This window comes from Phalangium opilio, unplaced genomic scaffold (genome assembly GCF_054372755.1).
Source record: "Phalangium opilio isolate 3A_F unplaced genomic scaffold, DU_Popi_V2 ptg000013l_1, whole genome shotgun sequence".
Taxonomy (NCBI): Eukaryota; Metazoa; Arthropoda; class Arachnida; order Opiliones; family Phalangiidae; genus Phalangium; species Phalangium opilio.
Window position 1 is genome coordinate 10856508 of NW_028324148.1, and position 16349 is coordinate 10872856.

A 16349-nucleotide genomic window follows, 5' to 3' on the forward strand; every position below is an offset into this window, starting at 1 on the left:
CTTGAGCTTCATAACACAGATTCCTTGCGTAGATTCCAAGAACTAAGAGTTCTTTCTTAAATATATATATACTAAATATAACTTTATAAACGCATGTTGGGCCATAATACATAATTAATTTTGACAGATTTTTGGTAAGTGATTCGTGTTTCAACTTGTTTTAGGAGGCAGATATTTCTTTATATCCAATTCCACCAACGTACAAAGCCTTTAAATATATTGACTATTCTCACTCAATATATCGAGCTGTTTGGAAAGTCATGACAATTAAACCCATGAAATCTACAAGTCATAGCTTTGCTCTTCTACGAACCTTTTCGTGGCAGGTGTGTTTGGGAAAGTTTTTAGGAATTGGTTTGAGCCAACTCGCTACAAAGTTAAAAAAGTACAATACATGAATGCAATTGCCCCTGAAATTCTGCAAAATGTTAAAAGACATTTTTACTGATTGGCATGTATTTACGAGTAGTGAATGCTTAAAACGAGCTCACCTATGGCGCTAACACATTTCAAGTGCATTAATTAGCACTTTTTTTAACATTTTGTAGCAGTTTGCGAATGAAGCGTAATAGGATGTGGATATTTGGTTAAACTTAAATATTTTTCACATCCTAGCACTTCATAAACAAAACTCATGTTTCGAAAAAGATTTACTATTCTTCTGTGCAAATCTATATTAGTAGACCTAATGATATTGAAACTAATTATATAATTTGCAAAACAATTTATTTCCAGATATGGTTGTGTGTATTTTTATCAATTCATTCAATTTACTTGTTATCGTACGTTCAGGCTTGGAAAATTCATTTCAAGTTTCGTTGCTTAAAAGAATACGTTGGCATTTTGGCAATCCTTTTACTGCAAGGTGTTTTTTTCATGTATTTTAAGTGAAGTCAAATTCAGAAATTGAGCAGTGAAGGGAATGACACTGAAACATAGAGATCAACTAATTTCACATAACTATTTTCTTGTACTAGGTTACAATCCAAAGAGAGGACTGGTGACGGATATTGCCTGGACCTGTTGGTTCATACCCCTATATTTTGTGACCATATTCTTCTCTGGGATTTTTCTCTCGGAGCTGACGCTCCCGGAAACGCTTCACTACTACGATAGCCTTCAAGACCTATTACAGAACCCGAGATTGAAAATTGAATTACCTAAAAGCTCCTCGGTTCATTATCATCTTGCAGTAAGCGTATCTTTATTAGTAGACATTTTTAGAATGCATGAGACATTGTGTAGTTACATATCTTATAGACTTAACGCACCTCATAGACTATTTCGTTGCAACTAGGAAAGAAGGGCACAGGTTATTTTGCAACCTTTTTTAGATATTTCGCTTGGGCAACTACCCTCTTTTCACCATCAAAATGGAATTCACAGGTCTTACTCTGTATGCGCAGCTTTATTCGATAAACCTTTTTTTAGAAATTAAAGACTCGAAAGAGTAGATATAAAATATTATATGAAATTATTGCTGTGCATACCCTCTAAATTGCCTCCATGTTCACGACAATGCGAGAAAACTCAATTCCTTTTGATTGCACTTACTTAACCGACTGTGTGGAAATGGTGCAGTTTCAAAATTTACACAGTTATAAATAGCTACTCTATATAGTTTCACTGTATCACTGGTGTGGTTTCGTAGTGCCAAATTCCATTGGAATTTCCTAATAAATATTGAAGTAGTTTTTAGGCAATCCTATATACTCGAATGCTTCGTTAACCATATTATTTTTATGGTTTTGATATTGTGAAATTCTTCGATATGATCAGGACTCAACTGCTGAAACGGACAAGGAAATATACAAGCAGATTCTTAAAACGAACGGACTATTCGATCCGATGGAATTAGATCTTGATTCAATTCTTTCGAATATGCATAATGGAAATGAAGTTATGATAATGGAAAAAAGCACAGTTCATTTTGCGTTTGTTTCGTTTCTTGACTGCGAAAGTCAGAAATACGAATTACATTTCTCGAAAAAGAATATTCTAGTGGAAAACTTCGCATTCATGTTTAGGAGAGGCTACGTTTCAACCTTGATTCCCAAATTCAAAAAGTTGTAGGTTCACAATGTCATATTTATTGTTTGCACAACCGTAAGATCGTATTTTTCAAGTACACTTCATTAGGATCGTTTTTACACGATACCAGTGTGCATGTATGAGATGGGGGCTCAGAGAGACAAAATTCTCGAAACCGGTACCGAGCAGTGGCACGGTATCAGAGTTCTGCGCATGCATAATCGGCGCAACAGAGTAAAAGAAAATAGCAGATGTTTGCTAACGGTCATTATTATGGCCCAAGCTTCAGTTAACCACTCTGGTCTCTGGCGTGAACCTCTAACCCTCTTTCGAATTTACCCTTTTTGAATTTTATTCATAACGAATCGCGCTACGTCTGGCTCCTCGGCTGTGCGCCAAGGTTGGTGCGCGTGAGGAAGATATCGGGTTGTGTCGTTATAGTTATCTACCCCTTGCCTCTTTCACTCTACTTATATGTGCTTAGGACATCGAGATTTTCATGATAGGCAAATAAAGCGCGAGTTTTTCCATAGTACTACATATGAAGATCCTCTTTTATCTACGCGATAAAAGAACTATAAAGTATAATGGTAATATTTCGAATTACAGCGTGTTGCGATACATGGAAAGCAATCTCGTTGAAAAAGAAATAAACAATGTCATAAATGAGAAGCCAAGCTGCGCAATGCTATTTCAGAAAAAAGAAAAATCCCACGATGTACTGCCTTTGAACATGGAAAACATGAAGTTTCCTCTATACCTAGTATTAGCTGGGTACTTCGTTTCAATTCTAGTACTATTTTGCCAAGTACTTCAGCCACCGAAAATACAGAAGAGATCAAATAAGAGGCGTGTAAAACAAAACTATTACAGTAAATATCTCACGGCAGCATACAGCTTTAGAGCCGCTTAGATCTACTGTGAGTTTTTAACACCGATCGCACAATTGTACTATTGCATAAATTTAGAAATAAACATTGATACGCAGTGTTCGTCATGAGAGCCTAAACATCAGTGTAGTTAATGCGCCGAGTGCTGATTATTTATGCTGATTAAGCAAATGTGTCAATATTTAATCATTTAGTGCAATTTATCGGTCTCGATTTTTAGAATTTCATCTAGTAAGTCGAAGAATTGTTAAAATGAGGTTGAAAACATTATTTTGATGTTACTCTGAAAATTTGTAGCGTTGTAGTTGTTACTGTTATTCATCTGTTTTTGCTAATTTTATCTTGCTGTATGTTGAACCTAACGCACACCCGACCCGCGTTGCTGACAACCAATGAAATAACAGTTAGAAAGGCGTCCGAATTATGGCGCGTGACGGATAGTACTCAAATCACCGAAATATTTTGAACTAAACAATTTATTTTGGAAAGAAGCTCAAAAACACTTCTACTTTTTAAGTAAGAAGTGATGGAAATTGTGAATTCGTGTGTGCGCCCACGGTCTGTCAATAAAAAGCTAATATTAAATAACAATACAAATGTTCAATTATCTATTCTAGCATTTTAATAGTTATGAATAATTTAAACCCCAGAATATTTGAGCTCAATTTAGTCCTTTAACCATAACGTCAAGATCTATGGTTTTGCACCTAACCCGAAGCACTTACATATAATTCATTAGCTCGAACCCCATATATGTATAGTTAATATTCTAAGTGACCAATTGAGTTAATGCACTGCCTATCCGTAACTATAAACTAGAACGCGGCTTTCATGTGTAATTATGCGATTGCTAAGTCTTTCCTTGTTGACGTGGTTTAAATATACGTTATTTTTCCTCGGATTAAGTATATTGAAAGCGGAATCACTTAATAAATTACTTGGTTTTACCTTTACCACAGACTTTTGATCCAAAAAGCTTGAGAAATGTAAGTGACCAATTATTATGTAACCAACTCTCGATTAGATCAGGAAAAATCTACATAGGCCTATCTAATGTTCTGGGCAATGAAATTAAACTCCAACTAAACTTCAATGTTTCTATTCTTAATATTTTTGAGTAAGTGAATTGTTTTATTGATTGTGTGTTTGTTCTTCATGCACAGTCCAATTTGACCAGACATTTTTGCTTGCTCGTGGCTCTTCATCCATCAGATGATCAGTGGCTTCGCTAGGCCTTTTTTGGGGGCTATAGCTCCCCCAAATTTCAAAATTAGCCTCCTAAAAACAATCCGTAATCCTTACCAAAAAATTGCACTTAGCACCCTAGAATTCTGTAGCAATATATAAAAATTAAAATGATAAATTCGTTAAATTTCATCTTAGTAGAGATGTATTTCAATATGAAACAGTATAGTTTTGAAAAAAAAAAATTAAATAAATAGAGACCATTCAACAGCTAGATGGAGACATTTAAAGTGTTTCCCTTCTTTTGAAGGAGTCTCAGTAGTGGCGACTATAAGCAAGCCAAAACTAAAACCAAACAATTGTCTCATAGTCAATAATTCTGTTCAATTATCAATAAAAAATTGTATTTCTTCAAAATACGAATAATTTTACGTTGACAACAATTTTCGGATAGCTATAAAGGTTGCTATACAACATATTTCAATGAACCAAATTATGCAAAATTTAGTCACTAATTTCTTATAATATCTTTCAAATAGTTTGTACAGATTAAACCCCCCCCCCCAATTTCAAACCCTACCAATGCTACTGGCATCCAATCAGAATAGGTTTTCAATCACGTGATCTCGCATATCTATATCTATATAAATCAAAGTCCTGACTGACTGACTGACAGACTGACTGATAATCAACGCCCAGCCCAAACCGCTTGCCCTAGAAGGCTGAAAATTTGCAGGAACGTTACTCATAAGTAGTTGGCGCGTACTAAGAAAGATGTTTCCAATCCGCCGCCATCTTAAAAAATGGCGCCCAGAAATGTAAAACAAAGTCCGCGCGTTTCAACCGATTTCATAAATATTTAGTACACTGGTTTCCTTTAACCGCGTTCGATTTGTTGCCATCTTTTAAATGGCGGCCTAAAACTTAAAACCCTTCTTTATAGAATAATGTCCGCGTGAAAAGTAATAAAAAAATGTCCCGACGGGCTGACGGGCAACTCCGAGTGCCTTCGCTCCTAGGGTGCTACAAAATATTAGTCATCAGTAAAATCTACCCATTCTTTAAGTCCTTTTGATGGAAGCGCTTATTACACGCGAGCGACGCCGCGGGTAACAGCTAGTGCTTTATATAGATTAAAAGGACGTCAATCTAGCATTATTTAACAAATTTGTTTCATCTTATAGTATTTTTACCTCTCCGAGTGACGATGACGTCACGGAGAGGTTTTACACTGGACGTGTCTGTGTGTCTGTGTGTCTGTCTGTCTGTCTGTCTGCCTGTCAGACCCCACGTGACCGCGTTCGCAGTTTCCAAATCGGAGCAAACGTGTTCGCCATTTCCGAACTGCTTTCACAGTCACGGAAATGGCTCCTCTACTTGAGTTCTCACACCACCATCTTCTGGTCTTTGTCCATCCCACACGGACACCAGTCTGTACATACTGGCTTCTAATCACCACCATCTTCTGGTCTTTGTCCATCCCACTTGGACACCAGTCTGTACATTCTGGCTTCTAAACACCACCATCTACTGGTCTTCCGTCTATTCCACATAGACACCAATCTGTCTCATTGGCTTCTACTCCATTATCATCGTTTCGTTTTAGGATATACGCGGCGATCAGCTAGGGTTACGAGAAACGTCTAGCCTCCCTAAGGTGGGATCGCCACCAAAGGTTTTCGCAATTGCGCTTTTTCCTTACTATTATAATGGAAACGAATCGTATATATACCCCAAAATTTGAAGAAAGCGGGCAAGAGGGGTACCCTTCACTTTAAACGTCAATATTAGCAAAGTTTGAGATGATAATAGGTATAACTTTATTTTAAACGATTTAACAGGAGCAGATGACAAAGGAGTCTCGGACGCTAGCTTCCACAATATAGAGGGCAATGGGACCCGCGTACGTCACAGCTGTAGCGGTATCGTTTGCCATAGAGGCGCTATCAGACATTATAGCAGACGATGCTTTTGGTGGATTATATCTGGCACCAAAGTCTGCTGGGAATTGTTTTTGTAATAACGGACTAAGGGTGGCTACTAAGGTTCGTCTTACCCGATCGCGACATTAATATACACAATATAATTACTTTATTCAAACAGCTGTAATCGTTGGTATTAAGATAAAAGATAAGACTACATTTTGCGACCTTAAAGGTAGGAATTAATTGACTGCTACAAGAGGTTGGAAGCGAAATCACTGTCTCTAACTTTTGGGTTTTAAAAGATCGTGAGTGATTTCTTTTCCCAACCTCTTGTACCTATCATTTAATTCAAGAAGAAATCTAGAAAAATTTGGCACTGAAACACATTTTAGTTTTTTAATAGTGTACATACGTCACTCGCTGGGCTTTTCATTATCAATTTTAGTCTAAAAAAAGATTAAAAAGTCGTTGAAATCCATTTTATAACTCTAATACTCGTTAAGCCTATGCTAATTTTAAGCAGACGATACGTATTTTTAAAGAGAGGCTCCAGACGCGATTTCCCAGATCTCCTTTCGAGACTTTGTAGCCAGGCTATTGGTTGGAAAATAAAGCTCAAATTTCCTACGAGAGGTGGCACTGGCGTAATGATTTTGATTAATAACCGTGACGTTCGCGGATCCCATTGCCCTCTACATTATGGAAGCTAGCGTCCGAGACTCCTTTGTCATCTGCTCCTGGTTCAACGTTAACGCTGAACGATATGACATTTGGTACATTCGACAAACTAAATCATCAAGTATTCACTGGTATTAGCGTAGCGTACATCCAATAGTGGCATTTCGATCTTCGAAATATTTGAGGCAGAGCCCTACACGGGTCAAGCATGGCTGTCTAAATATGGAAATTTTATCGGGCCAAGTCGGGTCAGGCTTTTCAAATTTTGGATTTTAAGATGCCAGGCTTTCGTTTATTTTTGAAATTTTGGGCAGGGCCGGACTTGGTTCCATCAGAAGTAATATAAGAAACCTCCCTACGGGAGGGAAGTATACAAGGCGCCATAGGCATAACGTTAAAACACGCGAGACATCCTCGAACCGCCAAATACCATATTCAAGCACTATTGCTCATGGACAAGGTACGGTAGATCTTAGTCCTTTGATATGGTCGTTGGAAAGGGAAAGAGGAAAAAGGAAAGCGCTTCAAACTAGTGTAGTCTGCTTAGCCGTCTGTCGTAAAGAAATAGAAGATTCCTGATTTTGTTAATAAATATTCACAAACGGTTATTTCGAAATGAAAATCTAGTTTGTTGTGAAGCCAAGAAGAAGATGACAATTATGAATACAAGAATCAAATTTCGAGATAGATAATAACACCATTTTAAAATCTATCTATGTATAGTGTTAGTCATATAACTTGGCAAGGTAAGGGTTTTATTCAAATTCTATGCAAAGACCTATGAAAATCCTATAATCGAGTCACTACTTGTTTATTAATGATTGATTGATTAGATTATCATCAAAATCTAAAAATACTGCATGAATTATTTCATTGGAAAAGTTTAAAATTACAATGAATCTGTGAAATTGACATAACTTAAGCAGCCGACGCAATCGCGAGATCAGAGAATGTATTCCTACGCTTTACGCGGCCCGGCCCTATTTTTTGAACTTTGTTTACGGCCGTATAAGTGCGCGGGGACATTCGCGGTACGAGGATGTATCGGGAAATATTCGCCTTTGTATACTTTCCTCCCGAAGGGAGGTTTATTATATTACTTTTGGTTCCATTTTAATTCAAAATTGAAATGTAAGACAATTTAAATAAATATAAGTTTCCAAGAACAAATGTTACGAACCTGATCAATTCATGTAATGTGTTGCGCCGGACTGGGCTTGGACAATGCATGTAACGGCGGTTCTACAACTACTTGGTAATTATACTCGGGCGGGACCGGGTGTTGGACTTTTTTCAATGACAAATCGTGGGTTGGGCCTGAAAGATTCGAACCGAGGTCTCTAAAATGAAGAATGCAGTTTTGTGTTGCGTTTGATGTTTTCTTCTCTATTCAAAGTTTTGCTTGGAGTAGAGATGTTAGTTTCTAGTTGTTTTACGAAATAGCTATCGTGAGCTTTTTGAACGCCAATATTAATATAAGAAAGTAGTTGTTGCATAAAGGTTGCGTAGTAACGCTGGCTTATTTATTCCCTTTCAAAGAAGTTCATTTTAACTTGAAGAAAGTTTTTGCGTTCTCTTAATTAGTATTTGTTCCGGCTCTTGAATTCTAGCTATTAGCAGAGAAATATTATTGTACCCTCGTTAAGTTGAACCGCGCAAGAGTTAAATTTCCCAGGCAATTATATAACTCAAGCGTAATAAGCAGGTCAACTGTTCTTTTCATAGCCGTAGCTCAAGAAAGAAAGAAAGGTATGTTTTATTCGTCGTAGCTCCGCTTATGCTGAATGTCATAGAAGGTTAGTGCTTTAAATCTGACTACTTATTGTATGGAAATATTTCTTTAACACTGCATGCGGATCAAATATTGCATCGAAAGCGGGACATTACATATATTTGGACGTTAAAATAGCTGTAACTATAAAGTAAATGTATATATATATTTTTTTGCATTTATACATTCTTTATAAATTATTATAAGGTTAATTAGTTCAGGTTTGGAACCCCTGCGCTAATAAATCAATTCAGGTTTGGTTTGGTTATTTGAACGTTATAATACTACTGGACCAAGTCTCATTCGACAGGGATAATTCTCCAGGTTTGGTACAATGAAAATTGTTGATTAGTTTATTAATTTTGATTTGGGGTTTCGAGTCACCGCAGTAAAGTGGTATAGCGTAAGGCTTCCAGTTAGGTGACTAGTTTAGAAACTCTGGACCTAATCTAGTATACTTAACAATAATGATTCAATTGACGGCAATCCACCCACAAACAGTGTTTGACAATGAGAATAAAGGTGCTCAACCTAGCGCTCTGTTTTGGTGTTCAATTTTGGTACCTGAATTTAATGTTGAAACCTTAATGCAAAAGTGTGCTGCTCCCAGTGTGTTGAGGCTTTGCACAACTATTTTTCAGTTTTGAACACAATTTTTTAGGGTGTAATAACGATTTTTCTTATACAACTTATATGGAAATCTCCACTTATTTGATACCAACTAGAAGGATGGAAATGGATTTAAAGAATTCGACAACTTTAATTTTGAGGCGTTTGATAAGCGTCTGCTTTACGCCGTCAGCTTCAGCTTCCGCGAATTTTTAAAGTTCAGCTAGCTAATTGGACCAAGTCATCTTGCGACTTATTGCCACTTATCTAACGCCTTTACAATGCATAGAGGGGTGGTGGCTAGCCCCTATGCCACAGCTAACCGACAGCGCCCTATACTAACTATTACCGTTCACATAAACGCTGGTTTGGTTGCACTGATTCTTGAATCTAATCACTGGCGTCAAGAATATTAGAGGACGAACACAGGGAGCGCAGCCAAAACTTATAAATTCCTTACATGAAAAATAGGCTTTCATAGGAAAAAAACTGTGTTTTTATAGGCCAATATTGGAATAAAAATGCTTATATATAATATTATTTTGGCGTAAATTATGTGGAAAAATCTCATAAGAAAAAATACTATACTTTAAAAGGAGGAACTTAATTAAAATATAATTAAGAAAAAATCCAAGCAAGCAAAGAAAGCCCGAAATTTCGGTGTCTAGTCAAATGTGATCGCGATAAAAGTGCTAAATATTGATAAATTTGATGCTTAACCGTAGGAAAACTTTTACATAGTCAAAAAATATCGGATATTTTAGGACCTTTCCTGAAATTATAGGATAATATAGGACATGATCAAATAAATATGATTTAAATAGGAATTGTGAGAAGATGGAAATCGAGGTAAAGTTTTGCTTTTATTGTTAAAAAGGAAAAAAAAGCTAAACCAAAATTTTCAATTTATTTCGCTCTCTATTCAGCTTTTAAAGCCTTTTCGGCGACTTTATTTTAGAGACATGTTACCCGCACAAGCACGAAAAGTTCGCTTCTGTGCGTTTTAGCAGACGAAAAAAATAACGCTGATCAGCTATATATCTAGCAGCGATAGATCGAGGCTGAATCCGACAATCAGCCTCTGCTACCAGCGTACGCCCGTATGAAACCCGCCTAAGCCTTTTTCAGAACAGTCATGGAAGACGCTGAGAGCGAACTCCGCATACTCTCTCAGAAATCAGCTTGAGCTAAAAGCACCTTTGCGAACGGGTCTTAAGGGTGGCTACTAAGGTTCGTCTTAGCCGATCGCGACATTAATATACACAATATAATTACTTTATTCAAACAGCTGTAATCGTTGGTATTAAGATAAAAGATAAGACTACATTTTGCGACCTTAAAGGTAGGAATTAATTGACTGCTACAAGAGGTTGGAAACGAAATCACTGTCTCTAACTTTTGGGTTTTAAAAGATCGTGAGTGATTTCTTTTCCCAACCTCTTGTACCTATCATTTAATTCAAGAAGAAATCTAGAAAAATTTGGCACTGAAACACATTTAAGTTTTTTAATAGTGTACATACGTCACTCGCTGGGCTTTTCATTATCAATTTTAGTCTAAAAAAAGATTAAAAAGTCGTTGAAATCCATTTTATAACTCTAATACTCGTTAAGCCTATGCTAATTTTAAGCAGACGATACGTATTTTTAAAGAGAGGCTCCAGACGCGATTTCCCAGATCTCCTTTCGAGACTTTGTAGCCACGCTATTGGTTGGAAAATAAAGCTCAAATTTCCTACGAGAGGTGGCACTGGCGTAATGATTTTGGTTAATAACCGTGACGTTCGCGGATCCCATTGCCCTCTACATTATGGAAGCTAGCGTCCGAGACTCCTTTGTCATCTGCTCCTGGATTTAACTATTATTAATGTTAATTATTGAAGATTAAAATAATTAAAAATAATTATATTTATTTAAATATTGAAGATAATCTCTTTTCTCAACTCAAAATTAATACGGAAAGAGTTAAAAAGCAGTCTATGTTTTTGTATGTGTGTGTCCGTCCATTGTTACACTAGTGCGTCGCGTTAGCAGTTAGCCTTGTGTTGATGTGTTAAGAAATCATACAGAACCTTAATATTCCCTTTTTCCATAATATAAAGTGAATATGTGGAAGTATTTTTCGTAATTATGATGCATTTAGTACTTTTGTAGCTTTAAAGCTCTGTTTCATTTTGATATTCCAAAGTTGTTTTTAATATTGTTATTGAAATGGCTGTTTATATATTACTTAAGCTATACTACATCTGTATATAGAATAATCCTTGGTTTAGTGATTACATGAAGAAAACTAAGACCTAGTCTCCGGCGGGTATATTAAGTATCATCCGCAATAGGCTTAGTGAAACCATAGATAATAAACACAAGGATCGGAAGGCATGCCTTCCGTAGTGCATCTCTCTTTGCCGCGCTTGTGCGGGGGGCCACACGCCAAACTTCTGCAGTTGACTTCCGCTTATGTGCAGACGAGGTCTGCCTGCTCGTTTTTCGCTCCGACCCGTGGCACCCGTGTGGCCCTTAATCTAAACCGAGGCTTAGGATGTTTTCAATAATTATTGAAAATACTAAAGTATAAATTAACCTGACCTTTAAGGGTTATCCTTCTTTTGTTTCTAGTAAGTAGTTTATAGTCAGTTAAAGCCATAGTGCCAAGATATGCTCATTTGATACTATAAGATGATAACCGATAGGCCTAAAAACTTTAAGGAATGCACGTGGGGAAATTTGTTTTTCCACACGTGCATTATTTATCCATGATTCTACGCTGTACGCATGCGCTGGTTTCCGGAAGTAGAACCTACCCAGTTTGTACAAAGCGCGGCAAGCTCTGCCCCGACCTTCTGATCCTGGTGTTTATTATCTATGGTGAAACAAAGAGTAAATAATTGAGGCCTGAGGTGAAGTAAACTTTTGGGCTTTGATTTTCGTGTCTGAAATGAAGAGACATCAACGGTTCAGAGTGAGCCGAAAGTTAAATACACTATTAAATAATCAGGTTAAGATTTTATAATAGAAGAAAAGATCATGGTGGCAATTAGAATAGTAAAAGGGCTAATGGTAAACGGGTAGTAGCTACAGACTTTTTATTCTCTTTATGGTGCGCATTGACTATTAGTGCGTCTAGCTACAATTTAACTTTGGTGTTATTTAACGTTAACATTCATGTTGGCAAACTAAGAATATTGTTGAGGTGAGACGAGACGATAGTGTTTACACTGCAAACCAGTTGTGAATGTAGCTATCAGAATATACGGTAAACAGCTGAAGCGTAGACTTCATTTCCTGATCTTTTCCCCATTGACTTATTTCCATGTGTCCAAGATATATCCTTATTGGATGTAAAATGTCGTCTGCTTTACTGTATTATTCGCTATGCTTGGAATACTGCTTCAATATTTCGTAAATTTTTACTTCAAAAAAGAGAAATAATTCCATAACTAGGTAAATAAGTTTGTAGTAGTAGACCTCTTGACTCGGAGAGGTAATATTTTGGTTTTCCCAACTTGTTATTTTGTTGAAATAGAATTAAAAATAAAAGAAGGATATGGGTTAAGGAGATTTAATCTGATCGAAAGATGGTTGAATACTTAAATAATATAATAATTAAGTTGAGGATTTGCTCTGTGATGCTTGATAAATAGTCAACACGATTGGCAGTCGTTACTGATTGGTTGGAACTTTGTGTAGGTGTTGCTCTCCCTCCTTCCATTGCTGAGTAAAACCGTGTGTGTAGACAGGATCCGAACGAAGTGCGCAAAAATCAATAAAGCGCGCGTGAGCAAAGCGTACAAAAAACCGATAGTGTGGACATTCCTTTACGAAAATGAGGTTCGCAAAACTTTTCAAGGGTTTCAGCTTCATGTTAGGTTTATAAAATCACAATTTTCGGCATTAAAATATATTGACCAAATAGTAATTAATTTGTGACTAATACGGATATATCATGAATAGTAGAGCTATTTTGATTTAGTTTTCCGTTTATCTGAGCTGAGGTTGCCTTTATTTCGACGTTTTGAATAGATATTAGATAATCAGCATTGCCTGCTCCTGAAAATACTCGCAATTTGTCAGCAATAGTTCAGAAGGTATGAATTTTGAAATGTAGAACAACTCTAATTCCAGCATAGGAAAATAATATATAGTTTTCTCAGGGTTCAAGTTATACCTGTTCAAATATTTCATTACTACATTTATTGAATCTAAATTTTAATGTACCATAAAGGTACTAAATTGAAAGTGTTCATAGAAATTTCGTAGTAGGATAGAAGTATTTTTAAACACAATTCGAATCCAAAGAAACCTTAGCTTGTGTTTTTAAAAGCTGCTTGAAAAAACAATTCTTAAAATCATCTTGATAAGTGAAATTTCAGATTTCTACCATTACCCACAACGAAGATAAAGGGGTCTCAAAAGTGGCTAAGTTCCTTCAAGAAAAGAGTGATCGAAGTGCTATGGGCGAGTTCAAGGAATGATCAACTTGTGCACAGTTGACACACGAATTTCTCTCAAACATTTGTTGTTATTTATCGACGACTACGTCTGAAAATGTCCACGGAGCCAAGATTCGCTTATACAACGGTAATTATTTACAATTTTAATATGTAATTATGAATAAATCCCTTTCATTCTTTTTTAAGTTAAAAAGTACTAGACACTTTGAAACCGGTTTAAAACGACTTCGAAAGATCAAAATATAATATTTTGCTGTTAACCATGCATTTAGATATTTTATGAAAAAATTAAATAATTAATTTTAAAAACGGATTAGGTATTTCCACAACTGATCGAAACGGTTTTAAAGTGTTCAGTGAAAATGCGGTGAGGTGGGGTGGCGTAGCGGTTAGCGCTTTCGCCTCGCAGCAAGAGGATCCCGAGTTCGATCCCGGACTGTGGCACCGGGTGAAAATCTGGGAACAAATCCTTCTGCGTAGAGTTTGCAAGTTCTCTCCTCACTTGTTAAAAGGAGTTTTCCTCCGCGGTCTAACCCAGTTTCTCCTTTCCATCAAAACTTGCAGAGGTTAACGGTAATAGTTAGTATGGGGCGCTGAAGGTTAGCTGTGGCATAGGGGCTAGCCACCACCCCTCTATGCAATGTAAAGGGACCCACCTGAAAATAAGCCACAGGCTTAGTGTGGAAATTCCTTCATAGACAAAGCCTAGATTATTATTATTATTAAGTGACACTCCATGTTTTCTAGCAACCAATGGAAAATAGTTTTAGAAAGAGCTCTTAAACACAGCATGTGACAATAAAAGCGACAAATAATTGCGACTTTAGCGAATGTAAAAATGCTGTGTTTAAGTGCTACCAAGTTTTACATAATAACCATCTTAAAGGGGGAGTACGAAATTAGGTATTTCGTTAATACTACAATTCACTAACAACAATTTTCCTCGTTGATCATGTAAACGAGTAGCCAACTTAGAGAACTGTAGTAATATATCTACTCCTTGTTTTTAATTTCAATAACTTCCGGACTGAGTATGTTATTGCACGTGGGCGCGTGAAAGTGATGTAACAATTTCTGTGAGAGTTAAGCGGTGTATAGGCCTAAATCAGCGACACTGTGTTGTTACGTGATTTTCAATGACTTCTTTTATGAACCTCTGGTGTTGTGGAAATGTGATTTAGATAGTATTGTATTTTAGCAACGTAAATGTGTTAAATATACCATAATTCTATTGTAATTTATTTATTTTCACACGAAGGTTCCATTATGGTTTTCAATTGACAGTAATTATCAGGTGGACGAATGTTTTAAAAACCTTTATGCCTCTGCCAGCATACTTCTAAATCTAACGTGAGTCAAATTGAAAGTCGTAATTTATTGTTATTAGTAATTAATCAATTTTGATTCCCTTGGACCACGGCCCACTTGGATTTTTGCAATGGTCAACATTGAGACAAGTTAACCCTATAGTTTTAATCGCCCTCTATGTTATAGCGCGTGCCACCAAGAAGCCGAGACCAGCTAAACTAGTTCGTTATGTGATTCCTATGGAAATCGAAATAATTTTCAAATTGAATTTTAAATATCAAGGCAGATTTGAGACCAAGGTTGAGGACTCGGGGTTTATATTTATAATTCCTCCGCATTGGAATTGAAACTTCAAGTTCATTCCTCGAAGAAATATCATTACAATCAAAAATTGTCCCGGCTTGGTATAATGTTTTTTTTTTTTGGTCGAATTTTTGGAAGTACACGCTTCAGCATTGAGGGCGATCAAAGATAACGGGTGCTCAGGTGCTGGAACCGATGTGGCCATCCATGCTTGAACTAGTTTTAGATCGAATCAATTTAGCAAGATATTCTGTTTGGATTTTTGTAATGTTTGTCGTACTATTATAGGTTATCAGAGGCCAATTTGATTTCGACAGAGAATTCAATGGACTATGGAGGTGTAATTGGACCTGATAATGCAACGGGACTTGTGGGATTGTTGCAGAGAAATGTAAATATAATAAGGGAATAGGGACATAATATTCTAAATACACGCATGTTCAGCTGCAATTTTGACATTTTTTTGTCCAGCATGTTCGTGATAAATAACCCGTGTTTGAACTTGTTTCAGGAGTCGGATATTTCATTATTTCCAATTCCACCAACGTACAAAGCCTTTAAATATATTGACTATTCTCACTCAATATATCGAGCCGTTTGGAAGATCATGTCAATTAAACCAATGAAATCTGTACATAATAGCTTCGCTGTTCTTCGGACCTTTTCGTGGCAGGTGTGTTTGGTGGTACAGAACTAGAATGTTTATGGGTAATTGGTTTAAGGGAACTCCCAAGCTGCAAAATGTTCAAAGACGGTTACAACTAATTGCCACCACAGAAAATTTAAATATTTTTCCGTTCATTGTGCTTCTGCTTAAAGCACCTGTGAAAATCTATATTTGTAGTGACATTGCAACAAAATATATAATTTTTAAAAAATTTATTTTCAGATATGGTTGTGTGTATTTTTATCAATTCATTCGATTTACTTGTTATCGTACCTTCAGGCTTGGAAAATCAAGTTCAAATTCCGTTGCGTAAAAGAATACGTTGGCATTTCTTCAATTCTTTTACTGCAAGGTGTGTTTTTGGTGTAATTTTAAGCGAAGTCAAATCCAGAAATGGAGCAGTGAAAGGAATGAAACTAAAATATAGAGATCAAATAACTTCACGTAACTATTTTCTTGTACTAGGTTACAATCCAAAGAGAAGACTAGCGACAGATATTTGCTGGATGTGTTGGTTCATACCCTTATATTT

At 36.4% G+C, this 16349-nt stretch overlaps 2 protein-coding genes and 1 long non-coding RNA gene across 6 annotated transcripts in view; all 3 read left to right on the plus strand.

Annotated features, from left to right (window-relative positions):
• LOC149709018 (nose resistant to fluoxetine protein 6-like) overlaps positions 1–16349 on the plus strand; it is a 119588-nt gene that overhangs the window by 52340 nt on the left and 50899 nt on the right. The gene's annotated exons all lie outside the window — the stretch shown is intronic.
• On the plus strand, positions 426–15978 carry LOC149709021 (uncharacterized). Its single transcript, XM_089863898.1, has 6 exons — positions 426–455; positions 736–865; positions 978–1192; positions 14798–14889; positions 15439–15541; positions 15662–15978. The coding sequence occupies exons 1-6, from the start codon at positions 426–428 to the stop codon at positions 15845–15847; spliced, it is 756 nt and encodes a 251-aa protein (XP_089720024.1). The 3' UTR covers positions 15848–15978.
• On the plus strand, positions 1702–3031 carry LOC149709022 (uncharacterized). The gene is made up of 2 exons (XR_016380179.1): positions 1702–2069; positions 2641–3031. It is a non-coding gene; the product is annotated as an uncharacterized LOC149709022 (long non-coding RNA).

Excerpts from the sequence above, each read along its gene's own strand:
- LOC149709021 (XM_089863898.1), top strand. The coding sequence starts at position 426 with ATGTTAAAAGACATTTTTACTGATTGGCAT. Across the intron at positions 1,193-14,797 it reads CGGTTCATTATCATCTTGCA|GTTCCATTATGGTTTTCAAT; the intron begins GTAAGCGTATCT and ends TTTCACACGAAG. Across the intron at positions 15,542-15,661 it reads TGGGATTGTTGCAGAGAAAT|GAGTCGGATATTTCATTATT; the intron begins GTAAATATAATA and ends AACTTGTTTCAG.